Raw genomic sequence first — 20,457 nt, forward strand, 5'->3', positions numbered from 1 at the left:
AAGTCTAATCTGGCTTTTCTATTCTTCAGGCTCATGAATGGTTTGCACCTTGTGGTAAACCCTCTGTATTTGCTGTCTTGATTGTAGACTTGGACAATGATACACCGACCTCCTGGAGAGTGTCCTTCACTTGTCTGGATGTTGTGAATGGGTTTTTCTTTACCATAAAAAGGATCCTACGATTATCCACCACTGTTGACTTCCGTGGACGTCCATGCCTTTTTATGTTGCTGAGCTCACCAGTGCATTCTTCTTTCCTCAGAATGTACCGAACTGTTGATTTGTCCACTCCTAATGTTGCTGCTATCTCTCTGATGGATGTGTTTAATTTTCGAAGCCTTACAATGGCCTGTTTCACTTGCATGGACAGCTCCTTTGAACGCATGATGTAGGTTCACAGCAATAGATTCCAAATGCAAATACCGCACTTAGAATCAACTTCAGACCTTTTACCTGCTTAATTGATGAAGAAATAATGAAGGAGTAGCCCACACCTGGCCATGGAACAGCTTTTGATTCAATTGTCCAATTACTTTTGGTCCTTTGAAAAAGGGAGGGTGGCTACTCTTAAGAGCTGTAATTCCTAAACTATTCCTCCAATTAGGATGTACATACCCTCAAATTAAACCTGAGAGTGTGCACTTTCAGCCCACATCCATTATATAACTATAGCTTGAATATGTTTTGGTAAATACCTGAAAAAAACTAAAATTGTGCTTGTGTTCAGATATATATGGACCTGACTGTGTTTTAACAGTGCTTCCCTCATCGCATACACTTTTTAAGTAACATATAACATATAATATAATATTCAGTCCATGTGCTCAATAATCCAATAACATGAAATAAGTGCAGTCCTTGGAATAAGGTGCAGTAGTGCAATACTTGTGATGGTTCAGGAACAACAGTAATGTGCTCTCTTCTTGTGTTCCCCAACTCACCAGCTGGTGTTGACCCTTAAACACTAAGGGGTTTATTTACTAAAGCTGGAGAGTGCAAAATCAGACTCACTTCTGCATAGAAACCAATCAGGTTCCAGGTTTCATTGCCAAAGCTTCATTGAACAAGCTGAGGTTAGAAGCTGATTGGTTTCTATGCAGAAGGGAGTCTGATTTTGGACTCTCCAGCTTTAGTAAATAAACCCCTAAGAGTCAAGATGCGCTTGAAAGGAACAAATCTAAATCTGGGCTCCTCTCTCCATTGCTCCTCCAGTCAACAGCAGAATTCAAAGATGTAGGTTTGTTGTATGTAAGAGGGGTGTTTACAATGTTTTTATTTTTACCGTTGGTGATTCAGTGGCATGTTATGATATAAGCCACACCACTGGCAGCATTACATTGTTCTTGCTTAGTGGTAATGTTAAAAATGGATCCTTCACTTATATCTTTCCTGGTCAGTAGACAACCAAACTAAAAGTAAAGAGAATAATGTTGATTCCTGATTAGGGGTAATATAAAAAAAATGGATCCTTCACTTATATCTTTCCTGGTCAGTAGACAACCCAACTGAAAGTAAAGAGAATAATGCTGATTTCTCTGTTATATTCAAGAAGTCTTGCCACTTTGTGATCATGAAAAGAAACTCTAGAGCACCTTTCCATGGTGGCACCTGATGCCATGGAAAATGTCACTTTAACCACTATACACCGTAGATATAAAGTGGGTAAAAGTCAGTTAGACATCAAGGGCAGTATGGGCTTGAAGCACAGCAGAGGGCAATGAGTATGGCATAAGCCCGTGAGAGTAGAATTTTCTCTTGTCAGTCAACAGACACATAACTGTGTTTTAGTGTCAGGGCCTTTGAGGCCGAAGATAATGTCACCACAATCTTTAACTACAATAAGCAGCACCATCCATGTGATATTGCTAAGTATATTGTTATTATCAAATGTTGTTATGCTGTTTTTTTGGAGTTATGTTATACTGGAGTCTATTTTATTGTAATTTTTTCTTTTTATTGGGTTAGATTGTGCTATACAAAGTGATTCTTGAACATTAACATGGTGTTGACTGTTGACAGCCCATTGTTTCTTAGTGTGTAGGTTGCTATAAGTGGTGCGTTATGTAGCACATACAGTAATATCCCAAATATTGTTGTGGTTTATGCTGTCCAATAAGTGTTTGCCATTTCACTTTACTGATTGTTGAGTACTTATCTCTACAGTAGTTGTTCTCATCCTGTTACCTAACCTTTTAGCAGTAGCTGTCAGTCATTAATTCAATAGGCGACACAGTGAAAGCTTTCAGCACAAACACGTTTATCTGATCTACTGCTGTTCTGGTTTTAAAATTGACTTTTATGGATACTTACCCGTGTGATTCTATCTTAAACTGTTGTTCGGTTAAGTAGTCTTTTTGGAGTTGCTTTTTGTGCATAATTTTTAAAGTAGACCTGAGCTCAGAAAGTACAAAGTTGCTGTCTTTTTTGAAATGGCTAGAAATGGTATTTGTACCTTTGTCTGAAAATTCTCCTGAAAAATAGCAGTGCATTTCCTGGTACATGAGTATGGCGAGTATGCGTAGGCACTCCTGTACCTACATCCTCATAGCTAAATATCTGCAGTGTGGGATCTAAGGTTCTGCTGCCTTTGACTACTAATGTTAGCTGATTTTGAGTAATATTTATTGATTTGACAACTGTTCAATGTTCTCTTAGCTGAGGCCTCTGGCTAGAGAAAGCAAAACTTTGCATTTACCAAGATGGCCACGTCTATATAGGAATGCAGTTCAGGACTAGGCAGTGTACATGGTTTGGACAAAAAATGGAAACACTACATGATTTGCAGGCGTGAAAGTGGCAACGTTTCGCGTTCAAAGGGAAAGGGATGTAACATTTTTTTGCTTCTGCTGTGTAATGAGACATCTAGCTAATAGGTGGGAAGCCTAATTTTCTTCATTCACTGCGTGCGCTGTCATGTCAGAGGTTACTGAGCTTCAAAGATGGCAAACTATTGGTGCCCACTTAGCAAGTGCATCTGTGACTGAGGTTGACAATTTATTTCTAGTATCAAGAGGTACAGTATCAAAGGTTATGACGGCATATACAGATTCTGGGAAAACAATGTCTGATAAGCATAAGCGGGGTCGACATGGTCAACTTACCGAAACAGACAAAAGGACATTGTGCAGGATTGTGACCCGGAATAAGAAAACAAATTCTGCAAAAGTGACTGTAGAGCTCAGTCTTCACATGACTGAGATATAATATATTGTCAAAAAAACCCAATAAAATCACCAAATTAAATTTTACAGATTAAATCATCCACATTGCTTACAGCATGAGTACAGTTATCTCCTGATAACTGAGCTCATAATATTTCCTCCCCCACGTGCCTCTTCCCCTGATTTCTCGGTTAGGATCAATAGCACAACTATCAACCCATCCCTGCATGCCAGGGTGCTAGGGGTAACCCTGGATTCTGAACTATCCTTTCAGGCCCACATCCAATCCCTGTCCAAATCATGCCGCCTCAACCTCTGCAACATCTCCAGAATATGCCCCTTTTTAACTAATGATGCCACAAAGCTCCTAATCCACTCCCTGGTTATCTCTCGCCTTGACTACTGCTACTCCCTCCTCATTGGCTTACCTTAACATAGGCTACCCCCCTCCAGTCCATCATGAATGCTGCTGCCAGGCTCATCCACCTTACCAACCGTTCAGTGTCTGCTACCCCTGTCTGCCAATCCCTCCACTGGCTTCCACTCGCCCAACGAATAAAGTTCAAAATACTAACAATAACTTACAAAGCCATCCACAAGTCTGCCCCCAGCTACACCATCAACCTGGTCTCAAAATATCAACCAAACCGCTCTCTTTGATCCTCCTAAAACCTTCTTCTCTATAATTTCTGTGTCACCTCCTCCCATGCTCATCTCCAAGACTTCTCCCGAGCTTCTCCCATCCTATGGAACTCCCTACCCAAATCTTTCCGACCATTTCCTAATCTATCACCTTTAGGCGATCCCTGAAAACTGTTCTCTTTAAAGAAGCCTATCCTGCTTCCAACTAGTTAACTGCCTTTTATTTCCTCCATCAGCTCATCCCCCACAGCTATTACCTTTTGTATCACACAACCTTTCCTCTTAGACTGTAGGCTCTAACAAGCAGGACCCTCTGTTTCCTCTTGTACCAGATTGTATTGTAACTGTAATGTCTACCTTCATTTTGTAAAGCACTGTGCAAACTGTTGGCGCTATATAAATCCTGTATTATAATAATAATAATCTCCTGAAAAATTAAATAGACATTTTGATGATTGACCAGTTCATCCTGGATGCATAGGAGCTAAAATGTGAATAAAATGTGGTTTAACAAATGAACTAATAAACAGCTGTCCACATTTGTAATTTTTGGCTTGGCTTCACAATTATGTAGCTATGCCATTTTAGCTGTGTATGTTTGATGTGCATTGAAATATTTTTTTTTTCCAAAATTTGTTTCCAGTATGCCCCTATAAAACAGTAGACAGCAAACAATCCATGTCATTTGTTGTTTTTAATTAGATAATCATCATACTGAAGTCTTTTTAGAGTCTATTTACAGCTATCATCTTTCGCCTTGCTTTCCCTAATAGTAAGAATATCTTATATAGTGGTAAGATAATTACATACCCAGTGTTGCTGTTTATTGCATATCCTAAAACTCTCAGTTCAGATACCATACATTTCAGACTTTACTATACCACTTTATAGCTTTTAACATTTAAGACTTTTTAGTTGTACATTGCCTAGATTTTACATAAAACAAAGCCCAGAGCTGGCATCATTATATTTTAACAAGACGTAAAGAAGAAAAAAATGTCACAAGACCACAATCAACTGGGTGTGTTGCGCAATAATACTTGTAATCCTATGCACTCTGTATCTAGTATAAAGTATAAACCACAACACTTTATAGACAGGGCAGGATTTACATCTCAGGAGCCCCCCCTCCAAAAAAAAGACAGTAAGACCGACCTTGTTTTCTTGATAAAAAACCCCCCTTACATACGTTTCCCTACAGTTCCCCTTACATCAGCGTCCTCAGAGTTCTCTTTTACATGAGAATCTGTAGAGTTCCCTCTTACAGTGCAAAGGGGACTTCTGAGGACCCTGATGTAAAGGGGAACTCTGATGTAAGGTGGTCTCTTGTCACCAAAGCCCCCCCCCCATGTCACAGTCAGCTACATTCCCCTTTACATCAGGGTCCGCAGTGTTCCTTCTTACATCAGAGTTCCCTTTTACATTAGGGTCTGCAGAGGTTGCACTGTAACTTATTCATCATGCAAGAACCAGGACATTGCATTGGGGCAAGGCAAACACACTTCACTGTGTATCTCTTTTACTGACTGTACCTTTTCTGAGAATTCTCTGCAGACGTGATGAGAGGATCCTTCACTCAGTGTATTCCTGTGCCTATGTGTGCACTTCACACTGACAGCTGCCTCTGCCCGCTGTGCTGATTGTAAGATTGTAAGCTCCGAGGAGCAGGTCCCTTCTAACCCTCTTGTATTGAACTGTATTGTCTCCCTTTATATTGTAAAGCGCTGAGCAAACTGTTGGCACTATATAAATCCTGTATAATAATAATAATGTGATGTCTGCCAACGTGCTGCTGACTCCCTCTCAGCCAGAGCCCGCCCTTCCATCAGCATTTCATTGAAAGAGGTGGGCAATGAAGAAGTGGCTGTGAGTAATATCACTCCACCAGCAGGGAATGTGAGCCGAAACTATATTTTTATCAGCAAATGCGGCACTGGCAGCTTGTGTAAATCTGCCTACAAGCCGACGCTACAGATCCCGGGCCCTTGTGAATATACTGAAGGGGCCATTCAGACCACCTGGGAGCCGCCAGGACCGGAAGCAGTAGCATAAATAAACTGTCCACAGACTCAGTCTCTCTCTACATATCCAGCTCTCTCTCTCTTCCCAGATGGGCGCCCTTCTAGGAAGGGCGCCTGTAAGCACATGCCTACAGTGCCTAATAGGAATTCCAGCCCTGTTTATAGTAGCTGTCTCAGCTACTGATCATACCAAACTGACTATGCGCAGGAAAATTTTTCAGTCAATACAATTATTATTTAAATGTTCCTTATAATCATGTACTACGTATAGTTTTGGCTGATAAATAGCTGCACATGGACATTTGTGATCGGAGAATAAAGAGACCTACTGTACAAGCAGTATGTAAAATTTTTTTTTCGAAAGCCAAAGACACTGGATTGGGCTGTATGGTCGTTTCCCTGTATGAGCACTGTTGTAGACAAGATCTAAGTTCAAATGACTTTCACCATGATCATTTGAATAACAGACATACTATTTCTGAGAATGGTTATCAAAGGACTTAAGCAGTGACCAATACTACCCGCTGTTTCAATACTCTAGCTTAATGCATTTGCTTGGCTAGTAGTGGTGTTCTGCATATGCAGAACCATGCCCCTATTGAAATTTTACTCTGTAAGGCCCCATTCAAACTTGATTTGAGCATCTTTGGTAAATTTTTAAGCTTTTTTTGAACATTGGTACATATGTTTTTGCTCATCTCTGCATGTATTTTAGGCTTGAGCAATTTTTATTTTTAATTAACAGAAAGCTAGTTACTAGGCAAAATATTGCATGTTGTGCGTGTTTTCCCATGATATTGCCTCCGCTCAAAAAAGCTGATGTATTATTTCAAAGGACAAGCTTCAAGCTACAGTGTGCACAGGTGTGAATGGGCACCACTGACTATAATAAAAAGTGTTGAGTGTTGAAGTGGTTCTGGTGAAGCTACAAATCATGCTTTATATTGTTTAGGTTAGCCTAAGGAAGAAAAACTGTGCTGTCCATCAACCATTTTAATCTACAACCTAATATACACAGACATTTTTTATTGTTAGCTTCAAGTTGCTTATTTGAAGAGCATCTTGATCAACAAACCTGCTCAAATTACTTAGAAAGCATCAGTCAATTTCCTTGAATCCATTTTAGAGCTACTTAAGCTTACTAAATGCCTACCATAACTTGCTAAGTTTGTGCTGAAGATTAATAAATGCCAAATACATGCTTAAAGTGTTACTAAACCCACAACAGTAAAATCAGGTGGAACCCAAGGTGATAATCCTCTACATTGTGTAAAAACACTGTTTGATCCTGACTTCTCTGATCCTCTCCTACTTCCAGTGTCCCCCTCTTATCTCCTGATAAGACATATCATGTGGAGTCACTCTACACATGCTCAATTTGGTGTGTATTGCTAGAGCGGTTTTGTTTTTTTTCTTGGGAGAGTGCATGTGATAAGAATAGGGCCAATCAGCACTGTCCAGACAGAGATCAGGGGTCCTACAGCCTCCTACAGCAGAATGGAAACTCCTCCTACAAGGTGAAACCAGTGCTTGGCTGGACACTGAGAGAAGTCACAAGACTGCCCTAACTGTTAATTAGAAATGGTATTTAGTTTATATTTACTAAAACAGTTGCATTTCCATGTTGTGTGTACTGTGGGAGACCAGATATAGTGAATGCAGGTTCCTGGGTTTAGTAGCACTTTAAACTGCACCATTAGTGCAGTTACACATACTGTACCATTATCTGCCCCCACAGCCCCTGCTGCAAGTCTTAGCCACCATTTACACTCAAATATTCATCAGCTTGTTTCCCTACACCTGACTGCGCTCAATATGCAGAATCCCAGTTTTTCTAATTATTCCTGTTTACACTTGTACACTCCTATTACACCTATGCTCTATGCCCTATGCCTGTGAATGCACAACACATGTGTTTTTATGCCTGAAGAACTTCTCCCTTCCCCTGCTTGTTATACTCACTGTGGAATCTAAGGGGTTACTCCTCAGCATTGTGTGAAAAGGATGTTTGATCCTGACTTCTCTGATCCTTCCCTTCTTCCACGTTCCCCATTTCATCTCCTGATAGAACACAACCTCGGAGACACATTGCACAAGTTCGGTTTGGTGTGCACTGCTAGAGAGTCGTTTGTTTTTCCTGGGAGGGTGCATGTGGTCAGCAAAGGACCAATCAGCACTGTCCAGACAGAGGGTCAGGGGTTATGCAATTTCATAAGACAAGCTTTAACCAGTGTTTGGACGGACACTGATAGAAGTCACAAGACTGCTATATACTGCTGATGAGAAAAGGTATTTAGCAGTTTATATTTAGTAAAATAATTGCATTTCCATGTTGTGTGTACTGTGGGAGACCAGATAGAGTGAATGCAGGGTCCTGGGTTTAGTAACACTTTAAATCCCCTTATTTTCCCCCAGGATGGATAAAAATCAATGATGGGTGGATAAAAATCTGATTTTTTTTTTTATTAAACTCTGACTTTTTTGATTTATATCAAATTAATTTTAATAAAGACTAAAATATAGTTTTCTATTTAAGATACATTAATAATTTAGCCTATTCAGCATGAATGGAGCTTAGTTATGTAGCATGAGACTGTATATTCTGCAATATTTACATTTTTGGTAAACTTATTTAATGAATCCAAGCTGAGATAACATGCACTGCATTGACGCATTCACACAATTTCACAGTAACCATGAGAAAAAACATGAATTAAAAGAATTTGAGTAGTTCTCCAACTATGTGTGATTAACCTATTACCCTAAAATTGGGTCTGATATAGCTGTTTTACTAACCTGACAGCTTATTATTCTAAAAAGGAAACCTTGATCTGGCGTCCTGGGGTGCTTCGGCATTACCCTGGTTCGGCCGCATCAACACCCACAAAATGGACACCCTACCGAAATTACTATACGTTTTCCAGACTGTCCCTAAGAGTTTCTTTCTCTCCCTACGCTCCCTTTCAGTTAGATTTATTTGGCACCAAGGTTTCTCACGGTTAAAATATAGGGTGCTTACGTACCTGAAGTCCGGAGGCGGAGTAGGTTTACCGGACTTTGAACTATACTACAGAGCCACACTGCTGGCCCGAATCCTTGACTGGTTTCCCAGGCCCTTCCTTAAAGCCTCTTGTATGATTGAACAAGATTTGTCTCCAGTTGACCTTCGGGCTTTGCCGTGGGGTTATAGTCGAGACCACCGGCGTTTTCTTAGTCTGTCCCCGTTGACTGTGGCTGTATTGCGATTGTGGTACCAATGGGACATTGTTTCTCTTTTATCGTCTGATCCCTCTCCTTTATCACCCATGTTTGACAACCCTGCTCTTCCTCAGGGCATGGGCTCTTCTGTCATCAGTCCCTTTACGCGCACCTTATGGCCTGTAGCCCAAGACTCTATCTGTCCTCAATCAGCTCCTTTGGGGCGGATCTCGGGATTAGTTGACCACTTTACAGTTATCCACATTTTGCAAACACCTACACTCTTCTTCCGACATTCATCGTCCGCTTACTGAGTTTGAGTGGCTATGCTCCCTCTCTAATCTGCCTAGACATGTCCTAGCCTCCTTATATAAAGTTCTACACAATGCTCTTTATTCCGATCACCCTCCCTACACCAAGGCGTGCGCGCGAGATCTTGGTAAAGACATCTCGGCTGCAGACTGGTCCACGTCATTTCATTTCATCCATAAATCATCTATTTCTTGTTATTCACAAGAAAAGAACTTTAAGCTCTTTTCTCGATGGTACAGGGACCCCCTCTCTTTACACAAAATATTTCCTGCTACATCTAATCTATGCTGGCGCTGTGCTAAAGCTGTTTGTACACAGCTCCATATCTAGTAGGACTGCGACCTAATACAACCCTTCTGGCGACAGGTCTTTGCTATATATGACAAGATTTATGGTGAGTCCTTGACCCCCTCACCGGAAATTGCTCTCCTCTCTATCTTACCGGGCTCACTGGCTGCGCAGAAGAAAAATTTGCTGCGCTTATTTCTATCCACGGGCCGCCAATTGATACCTCTCTTCTGGAATTCGACTACTCCCCCGCCTCTCCCCCTGTGGGTCTCGGTACTTAATGACACCATGCGTATGGAGGAAATGTTGGCATTTGCCAATGATGCCTATGGTAAACACAAGTTGTTGTGGTCAGTTTGGCTCCATTTCTCCTCCACTTCGTTTCTCCGAGTTTTCTGTTCCTCTGTCATGCCTTAATGGAGTCGTGCCTTACTCCCCCTGGTATGTTCCTCGGTGCGGCTCTGTAGTCCATACTGAGGTACGACCAGTGGGATCACCCTGCTGGGATACCGATGGATGGTCACCTTGTCTGCACATGTTGCCATGCCTGTCTCCCGACCCTCTCCCTTTGCTTTCCTCTCTTCCTTCAATATCTTTACATCTGGTGTCTCCCTTCTCCCCCCCCCCCTTTTTTTTCTCTCTTTCTCTTCCTTATCTCCTTTTCTTTCTGCATGGGTATATTTTTTAGGCTTTAGGGAATTATTTTATTATTGTTGAATATCACCTGTTTGGGGATGCCTCCTTTGTAACTATGGTTGGATTTGTATTCCTCCATCCCCATGGATCATACTACTACCTATATTGTTGTTTATTCTCGCCCATTCCATTGTTGAAATTCTTATCATTTTCCTGCTATGTACTGTTTGATTTGATGCAAAATCTAATAAAGACAAATTTGCCTTTAAAAAGGAAACCTTCATTTGGTTTGCAAATATTAAAGATTCTAACTACCAGTAAGAATGAGTCGGATTCCTTACATTTAACGAGCACCTGTCATATTAGATCCATCATGGCAGTACCTATTAGCAGGCATCCACTCACCTGCTGCTGCCACATCCCTCACCTTGTTGTGTCACTGCTGCATCACCAGCTGACCCATTAAAGTGAATAGGACTGTCAATCAACAGCGGGTCAGAGGAAGAGCCGTTGCAGGACAGCGATGACAATTTCTCTTTAAAAATCTTGATTTAAATCAACTTGATTAAAATCAAATCTACCCTGTTTTCCCCCCTTTGCCATTAAAACATTTTGTTATGGCTCGTAACGACCTGTGCACTCTATTTCTGCTGTGATCTTATGCAGCATTAACAACCCTGCCAAGTATGAGCTTCAAAACACCTGCCACATACAGTATGTTATAGGGATGAGGATAGGGCAGGGTGTTTGTAGTCCAAATCGGAAAAGCTGCCTGGATTGACAACATAGCATCTTTATAGATACACTATGATAAGTGAGTGTTGTCACCCTAAGACAGGAAGTGTGTTACTGTCAGGATCACCAGATAAAAATGAAAAATAAATGACAACTAATGCAAACTCAGCATCTAAAGACTGGTAAGCTGTAATATATTACATTTTTACAGACATTAATTAGGTATAAATATACTGTAAACATGAAGGTTCTAAAATGTTAAGTAAAGGTAAGTTTAATGGATAAATGAGGTTTATTATACTTGACATAAGAACATTGAAATATTAATCCCTGTCTAAAGCTATGGCATCCTATCTGAGAACAAAGTTCTATCACATGGCATTTTTCCCTTTGTCCAGTTGATGACCTGTGTATTTTTAGTGCAGTAGATGAGAATGGGGTGTTCTGTTGGTTGAACACATCCAGAGTGTAAATGGCTCATTAACTTACAGAAAAGGTAGTAAAGTGCACGTGGTCTAATAATCAGGTATAGGAGACGTGTGACCAAACAAATTCTTTAATTCGATTATGTGCTGCATTTACATAAAGATGACGAGGTAAATACAGGTCGTTTCAGAACAGAGCCATTGGTTGCTGGACTACAGATGCACTCAGTGTTTAAAATGTCTTCTGCTGTTTCCCAGTGGATTTACATTTATAATAGGGTTTGACTCACTTTCACTTTGCAAAGTATATGTTCATGTCACAAAGTAAATGTTTGTAAATAAGGTGAACCTGGGTTCTCTTTTACTACGCAAACATGAGCAAAGGAAATTACAGAAAAGAGGATTCTTGCTCGCATATGACTGGATATAACTGGGCAGCACAGTGGCACCTATGCCTTGCACTGCTAAGATCCTTGGGTACAATTCCAACCAGTACAGAACCTGCATGGAGTTTGAATGTTCTCCTTGTGCTTGTATGGGTTTCCTCCCCCACTCCAAAAAAAAACTGATAAGTTAATTGGCTCTTGTCTTAATTGGCCCTAGTATGTGTATGCATGAATGTGAGATAGGCTTGGGGACAGTGACTGATAGAAATGTACAATATGGAAACTGCCCATAATATATATATATATATATATATATATATATATATATATATATAAAAATATATATATATATGCCTGTAATAATAATGTGAATACAGCTTTGCTTTATTTACCAACATTTACTTTTGAAAAAGAAAATTCACATTATAATAGTGAACACCTTTTACTACTTTAGTATATCAAACATAGTAATATGATAGATAGCGTGCACACAGATTTGTGTATAATTGTCCCTATTCACCTCTATTAGGAATAGTGATAGTTTCACATATATACTTACAGGCTGGAACTGCATCAGAGTTTGACGAACAACGATATATAACAAAAAAAAAAAGGGTTGTGGGACTTTTTTGGTGCTAATATAGCTGTCCTCAGTTTTTTTTCCTGAGGGTAGTTATATTAGCACCTAAAAACACCCACTAATAATTTTTTTCTATTTTTGATATTATATATGGGATGTGGTGCTAAGGTTATCAATTATACCCATTTTGAATGACACAGAACAATTGACATACATTACAGTGTGAAATACCATCCTAATACATACAGGTGAAGTACTGTATCAAAGCACATTAATAGAAAGTTATGTGGAAGGGAAAAGTGTTGAAGAAAAAAGGTGCACAAGCAGCAGGGATGACCACAGCCTGGAGAGGACTGTCAGGAAAAGGCCATTCAAAAGTGTTGGGGACTTTCACAAGGAGTGGCCTGAGGCTGGAGTCAGTGCAACAAGAGCCACCACACACAGACGGATCCTGGTCATGGGCTTCAAATGTCATATTCCTCTTGTCAAGACGCTCCTGAACAACATACAACGTCTTACCTAAGAAAGAAAGAAAGACCTGGTCTGTTGCTCAGTGGTCCAAAATCCTCTTTTCTGATGAGAGCAACTTTTGCATCTCATTTGGAAACCAAGGACCCAGAGTATGGAGGAAGAATGGAGAGGCACACACTGCAAGATGCTTGAAGTCCAGTGTGATGTTTCCACAGTCTGTGTTGATTTGGGGAGCCATGTCATCTGCTGGTGTTGGTCCACTGTGCTTCATTAAGTCCAGGGTCAACACAGCCGTCTACCAGGAGATTTTGGAGCACTTCATGCTTCCTTCCACAGACAAGCTTTATGGGGATGCTGACTTCATTTTCCAGCAGGACTTGGCACCTGCCCACACTGCCAAAAGCACCAAAACCTGGTACAAGGACAGTGGGATTACTGTGCTTGATTGGCCAGCAAACTCTCCTGACCTGAACCCTATAGAGAATTTATAGGGGATTGCCAAGAGAAAGATGAGAGACATGAGTCCGAACAATGCAGAAGAGCTGAAGGCCGCTATTGAAGCATCCTGGTCTTCCATAACACCTCAGCAGTGCCTCAGGCTGATAGCTTCCATGCCAGGCCGCATTGAGGCAGTAATTGCTGCAAAAAGGGCCCAAACCAAGTACTGAGTACATATGCATGCTTATACTTTTCAGAGGTCCGATATTGTTCTATGTACAATCCTCGTTTTATTGATTGCATGTAATATTCAAATTTTCTGAGATTGTGGATTTGGGGTTTTCATGAGCTGTAAGCCATAATCATCACAATTATGACAAATCACGGCTTGAACTATCTTGCTTTGCATGTAATGAGTCTATCTCATATATTAGTTTCATCTTTTAAGTTGCATTACTGAAATAAATGAACTTTTGCACGATATTCTAATTTTTCGAGTTTCACCTGTAGATGGGACGATTGAGGATTAAAAACTTCATGTTTACAGCTGCACTCATTTACAAGTCTGCATAGGGTCTTGGTTAGCAGAAGAAATGCATATTGCATGAAAGCAACAAACACAAGTACAACAAAGTATTGTCATTGTCAAGTTTGGTGAAAAATGATCTGTAACAATTGTGTGCAGCAACATGTAACAAGAGATTATAAATCAGCTTTTGTTATTTTCTGACTCCATATAAAGCATATTTTACCTTGGTTGTACAATATATATTCTCCACAAACTATTTTTTTAAGCTTTGTGCAGACAAATAATGCCCTTTTTTGATTTGATCTGATTCAGTATTACTTTGAGTCCCCTACTTACAAACATTTTCCATTCTGGAAGCTCATTCGTAAGTCCACCTTGTTTGTAAGCCCAACAAAGATCATCGCTTGCAGGCAATGGCTGTGAGCGCTAATCAGTGTGTTTTGGCGGGGAGAGTCCCCCTGCCAGAACACAAAGGCACAGCAGGAGAGATCGCATCACCAACATTGCTAGTGTCATTTTTTTTTTATTTGTTCAGCTCACTGGGTTGAGTGAAAAAAATAAACTGAGTGCATGTACCCAGCTTTACACAATTGGACATATGAACACATGTTCGCATCTTTGAAAGTTCACAATTAGAGCGTTCATATGTAGGGGACTTACTGTATTGACCAGCTGTTTTCTAACCTGAAAGTCGAGCTAGAATTTCACTTGGTTTTTACTTGCCATTGTTCTTTTAAAGGTTTGTGATACGTAAAGCTAATATGGGGATCTTCCAAAAGTTAGGAAGGAAGGACTTCCCTGATTCTAGAACCAAATAAATCAGTCTGTTCAGGGATCAGACTAACTTGTTGCACAATGAGAGAATGATGCATTGTTGATGTCTGGAGTCAAAGTGGGCAGTGGTGGTGGTCAAAGTTGTGTCCAGGACTAAGCAGAGAAATGAAAAGTTGACTCCTGGGGTGATTTCTGAAGGTTCAGGATCCTTCAAAATGCTTTAACGTCTGGACAGTCATGACCATGTTTTCTGACAGGTCCTAAGTCCACTGTTCCTTCAACAGTAGATTACCTAAGTATTCAAGAATGGCAATGCCACAAGAGCACTGCACAGTGAAAAGGTTAAGAGTAAAACCCCTGATACAGGAACTGTCACAGGATCTGTCACAGAAACTAGGGAAATAACAACCAGATGCAGAGGACCCAAGAGGGCTTGACTGCGATGTTTAATCTGTATAGTGACACTGGAAGGTTGTAGGTGAGAATCTGGAGTAATTTAGGAGGGGATAGGAAGCGAAACCCCAGCATCTAGCCACTGGAAACTACCTCCCATATTGAGACAACTGAACTGCAGGCTGTCCAAGCATCTGCAAAGGTTAACAAACGTCCCCCATCTTGGAAAATCGGGGTTCACCTACATCCAGAGAAAGGTTTGTCTCGGTTTGGTGAACTTTGAGCTCCAGGCCTTGCAGGTGGACTGGAAGCCAAGCGTGGGAGGTTCTGTACATGGATGTTGCAGGAGTGGTGAAACAAAAAGGACTTTTCTTAACTGGCAGCAAAGGATGTATCTTCCCAGTCTTCTGCTGAGAAGCAAAAGTGCACTTTGCCACTAGTAGCATTCTTGATAATAGTATTTAGGCTAGATCCAAAGACATGTTTTCCCTCAAAGATCAGACACTTTTTAGACATGGATTCCACACGCTAACACTTTAACCAAAGTGTTCTTGAAATGTGTACTGACAGTACAGTGAATGTGTACTGACAGTACAGTGAGAAGATCCCTTTCAAGAAACCTATACCAATCAGCCTGGGTTTTGCAAAGCACTCTTTACATATAAGAATCTTAACATTTGCCCAAGGACCAGTGGACAGAACTGATACTTTTAACTTGGAATTTGGCTAAAGCTATGGTCAACCTATTGTCTGTCAGTATGGTTCATGATCATATAATGCTATTAAACTGGGGAACTTTGTTAGGTGTCCTGTAAAGCTGGACAACGTACAGAGTTGCAATGTTTGCATTTACATTTTGCAGTTAAATGTTTTGTGGCATCTTGTAAACCTTAAAATATATGATCACCGCAGTCATAAATAAATCTTTACAGATGTCAAAAAGGAAACTAAAATGACGAGCTTTCTTTCAAATGCATTTAATTGGCTACATCAGGTATAATAAACCATTGAAACCAAACCTCACATGTAGCAAGTGTAAGAAGATTGTTTACCAAAGGTTGAGTTTTAAGTTCTGAGTTAAGATCTGTTCTGAAGACTGCACTCAAATTTTGAAGGTTTAAATACTGAATACCTCTGGCATATATATATCCAAAACAATCCAAAACTAAAAATTAAAAGAATGAAGCTGCCAGGACTTTTATTTTATCCCTGCTAACCTAAGACTTGTAAGTAACAAATCACTTTAAAAAGACTGCATCTAGATACATTTCTGTTTCTTTACTGTAAATGATGTTATTTTGAATCTTGGTATCTTAATGATGATATTTCAGGTGATATTTTACTTACAAGTGGATTCTGTTGGACTGTAATCTGAAATTTATAGCACGTAAGGACTTCAACAGTTGGCCCTTTCACCCAAATGTCCTACTGTATATATACTCAGTTAATCCCACTCCTCCAATTCTCTCAATTGTCCAAAGTTAAACTGACAGTGTAATGTAGAGAAAGAATGGAAAATGTACATTGAAAACAGGTTTTTAAATATTTTGAGACATCTTGCCAGATTTAACAAAAACATTTTATAACTTAATGAGGGTCATTTATCAAAACTGGGGCAGACAGAATCTGGAGCAGCTGTGAAAGGCAACCAATCAGCTTCCATCTTTAGCTTGTTCAGTTAAGCTTTGAAAATGGAAATAGGTTTGTTTGCCATGCACAGTTGCTCCAGCTTTTGGCAGCTCCAGTTTTGATAAATTCCTCTCAAAGTTTATGAAAGCATAAGATCTTAATAAACAATTTTGCAATGTAGCTATATTGTTTCCAACTGGTAAACTTATCAAAAGGCATTCTGTAATGCTGACATAGTGCTGAATGCTCATGCATAGTAAATATATAATGAATGTTCTTAGCATTGCTACTTGTCTGTGTTAAAACCCATAGCAAGTTTGTTGTACTAATAATGTATTAGCATTTTTTAAAACACATGAAATGTCTGCAGAAAATGTCTGAAACTGTTAAAAAGATATAGCTATTACCAGTAAAGAAAAGTTTACATTTTTGTAAGAAATGATAGTCTTTTGAACATAATGGCTTAACAAAAGTCCGCTGTCAGTTGTGCTGAAATTGACCTCAAGCTGTTTTTCAGGTGCATTGATGCTTAACATAATGTATTCTGTCCTAGTCTTCATGTAAAATGCAGACTGTCTCATGTTAAACATTGCCTTGTTGGTAATAAGTCCCTAAACCTGCAAACCAATGACTATGGCATGAGTTAGATTGGAGGGTGGGGAATCTGTAGATGGATGCTCCTATCCAGTAATGTTGCCCAAGCTGGTTTGGTTTAAACTGGTTCCCTGCCATATAAATATTAAAGTTTGCTTACCTTAGCGTATTAGGGTGGTATTATTGTCTGAAAATACTGTATCGTTAGAGTACTGCCTACCCAAGAGACTTGTTAAAAAGTTTAGAGCTATAGAGACAACACAAGCAGATAAACCGTCAGGTCTAGTTGCCTCAACAGGGACTATGTCTTCTGATAAAGAAAGTCTGGAGAACAGGCTGAATGCTAGTAGGAGCAAACAGTGTGCTCCAAGCCGTAATTCAGTTATTATCAACCAGGCTGTTAATCGAAGTATTTTCACCTCTACAGTCTCCCCTGCTGCAGAACGCATTCGGTTTATTCTGGGGGAAGAAGATGAAGGCCCAGCACCCCCTCAGCTCTTCACTGAGCTTGATGAGCTACTATCTGTGGATGGTCAAGAAATGGAATGGAAGGAGACAGCCAGGTGAGCCCTAATTACTTTATATATCCCTAGATCCATATAATCTGAGCTATACCGATTGATTCATACAGAAGTTTTGTTCAGTCTTTTAGATTTACTTTATTGCATTTGCTGAAGTACTTTAAGTAAAACAATAATTTATTTGAGATGTACAGTAAATGGTCTAGTACATTTCACAATGATGATTGCAATCTAATATTAGAGTACCTTCATCATTCATTTTCCTCTTTTGCTGTTACCATTTGAAGAGTAAGAGAGATATAAAAAGTGACTTCATGATCAAAGTGTCTAAAAGTAGAATCATTTGTATTTCTTCCTTTCATTTTCATTTGTTCAATAATTTATATGTAAACATTTACAGTACAGATAAGCAGTGTAGTTTCCAGTTTTTCAAATCCTGTCACAACAGCGTAATGTAACTCATTTGTTACATCCCACAAAAAGTATGAATTGTAGACACTGCTAAATCTTACATGATGCCTCACATCAATTGTCTCTTTCACTGAGGACCTGCCTCTGTCCCATCTTTTAGATCCAGACATTTGAAAAAAGGAAAATCATGCAGAAAAATAGATTTCTTTTATTTTCTAGCCTGCAATGACAGTGTGAATCAGGTTATTTGTTTGGGGCAACTAGTCTTCTGGAAAATCAACAGGACTAGAGTTGCAGTAAACATCTCAAGCAGGAATACCTAAAGACCCAGAAATTCACTGGTGGTTTCTATGGTGTCAGTGAAACTTGTGGTGTACTTGATTCATATCCATTGTTCCATTTTACACTATCAACATAAGCTACCATTTGCAAGATACTTGTAAATTTGCTTGGATTATTGGTTAGAAGTGATCCTCTTTAGGTCTCAGGGCTATCACCGGGCAAAGTAAGAATAACACGTGCAGTCAGTACATCAACATGCAGCCAGCAGCATGTGTGCACATGGTAATATGTCATTTTGATTTCATACACTGGTTGGGTCATCGGGCAGCTGCTATCTAAGGCAAACGATCGTGGTTTGTAATTCCATCTAGGAATTATTTGTTAATGCCTTGGCAGCCAAATGTGGTCTCATTGCCCTTCAGACCCCTGTACTACACCAAGTGCAAAGACACGTGATTTGATTGCTAATCACATTCCAAGCCCTTCATGTCATGAAGTTTGCTGAGGACTAAAGACATTTAGTCTACAGTAGGCCCTGTACAATTCAGACTTTACACATGGATATTATTGAGAGAAATATACATTCAAGATATGTTTGAGTTGTTTCCTGTTAGTAAATCTGCCTACCACATCAATAGGTTCTCAGCTGAATGTAAGTGCAAGTTGCATTTAAAAAAAAGAAAAAATGCGTTGCATTAAATGTGCTAATATATTTAACTTAGATATGCAGTATATTCATAATTTATATATATATATATATATATATATATATATATAGTCACAGTGTGAGGCCCTACCACTGTGAAAACGGTTGGAAAAAGGACATGGGCTTCACACATGTGTAGATTGCAAGACTCCGGAATGTCAATTATGAGCTGTGAAAACTGTTTTTACAGCTTTCTCCAAATTTTGGTATTCCCGGATTGGGCTCCAGAAGTTTCAAAGTGTCTTGAGAGGGAAGAAATCCCCAACTCAGTGTCCGGGTTTTGTTGAAAACTAGCAGCGAGTGTGTCCAGGTGCACACAGCCCTTATTATGAATGCCTGAGGATAGTCTAGGGCAGTTGCTGCTATTTGAAGACGGAGCCCTGCCAGGAGAGCTGAGTGTTCCTGCTTAACATTGCATCCCTTGCCCATGGACTGAGAAAGTCGAGAAAGATACAAGAATCTGGGATATCAAGAAAGGGTCTGGGAGACTGAGGAAACTGAGGTGGCTAGTGAAACCAGGGGTCTGGAGGGAGTCTAGAAGTCTCTGGAGAAGTGAGCAAGCTCGAGGGAGTTGGAGAACCCTATTTAGAGCCCAGGTTTGGGCTTGTGCAGTAAGTGAGTCTTAAGAACCGGTGTTTTGAGGGATCAGTACTAGTAGCAGTGGAGCTACCAAAGTGTAGCCAGGTGGACTAACATTATCAGTTGTTCGAAACCAATTCCCCTGTGTGGGCAAAAAAGTCTTTGTTTTTCCTTTTTAATAAAAGTGGGCACCAGGCCCTTAAAGCACAAGTTTGGACTAACATGTCTCACTAAAATGCCTCTGCCATTCTTAGTCTAATCACCCCACATCACTATATATACTGTATATGCTATAAACTGTTAAACATTTATATTCTGTATTTTCAAATAATACATACAGTATTTAGATACTAATTATTCTTTTTGATTTATCATGTGACAGACTTAAAGCTGAAGTCTAGATGTGTTCTTCATTGCATAGTTATGGTAGTCCAGCTTGGATCTATGTAAGCATGCATACTGAAGGGAGCCCTGGGGAACCTGACAATCACTTTAGTAGTTCCTGCTTTTACAGTGATCACCGCAATCTTCTGGGTCCTGTGTAGAGTGCCTGCTCATCTATATCCAACCTGGGCCAATGTAACTATGCAATAAAGATCATACCTAGTCTTCAGTTTAAATAAGTTGTGTAAGAAAAATGTCACTTCTTACACATCTTCAAAAGTTTATATGACTATGTGGACATAACCAATGTCATGTTAGGATGATTCCATCAGCCATTTTGGGTATTCCTAATTTCCAGTATG

General features: G+C 39.8%; 1 protein-coding gene across 11 annotated transcripts in view; it reads left to right on the top strand.

Annotated features, from left to right (window-relative positions):
• SLC4A4 (solute carrier family 4 member 4) overlaps nt 1–20,457 on the top strand; it is a 370,302-nt gene that overhangs the window by 220,712 nt on the left and 129,133 nt on the right. For all 11 annotated transcript variants that reach the window (XM_089679581.1, XM_089679582.1, XM_089679584.1 and 8 more), the window contains exon 4: nt 17,640–17,775. In XM_089679581.1, the coding sequence (XP_089535707.1) occupies nt 17,640–17,775 (136 nt within the window). The remainder of the gene's footprint in view (nt 1–17,639; nt 17,776–20,457) is intronic.

This window comes from Staurois parvus, unplaced genomic scaffold (assembly GCF_062004578.1).
Source record: "Staurois parvus isolate SC_StPar_1 unplaced genomic scaffold, SC_StPar_1.0 ptg000227l, whole genome shotgun sequence".
Taxonomy (NCBI): Eukaryota; Metazoa; Chordata; class Amphibia; order Anura; family Ranidae; genus Staurois; species Staurois parvus.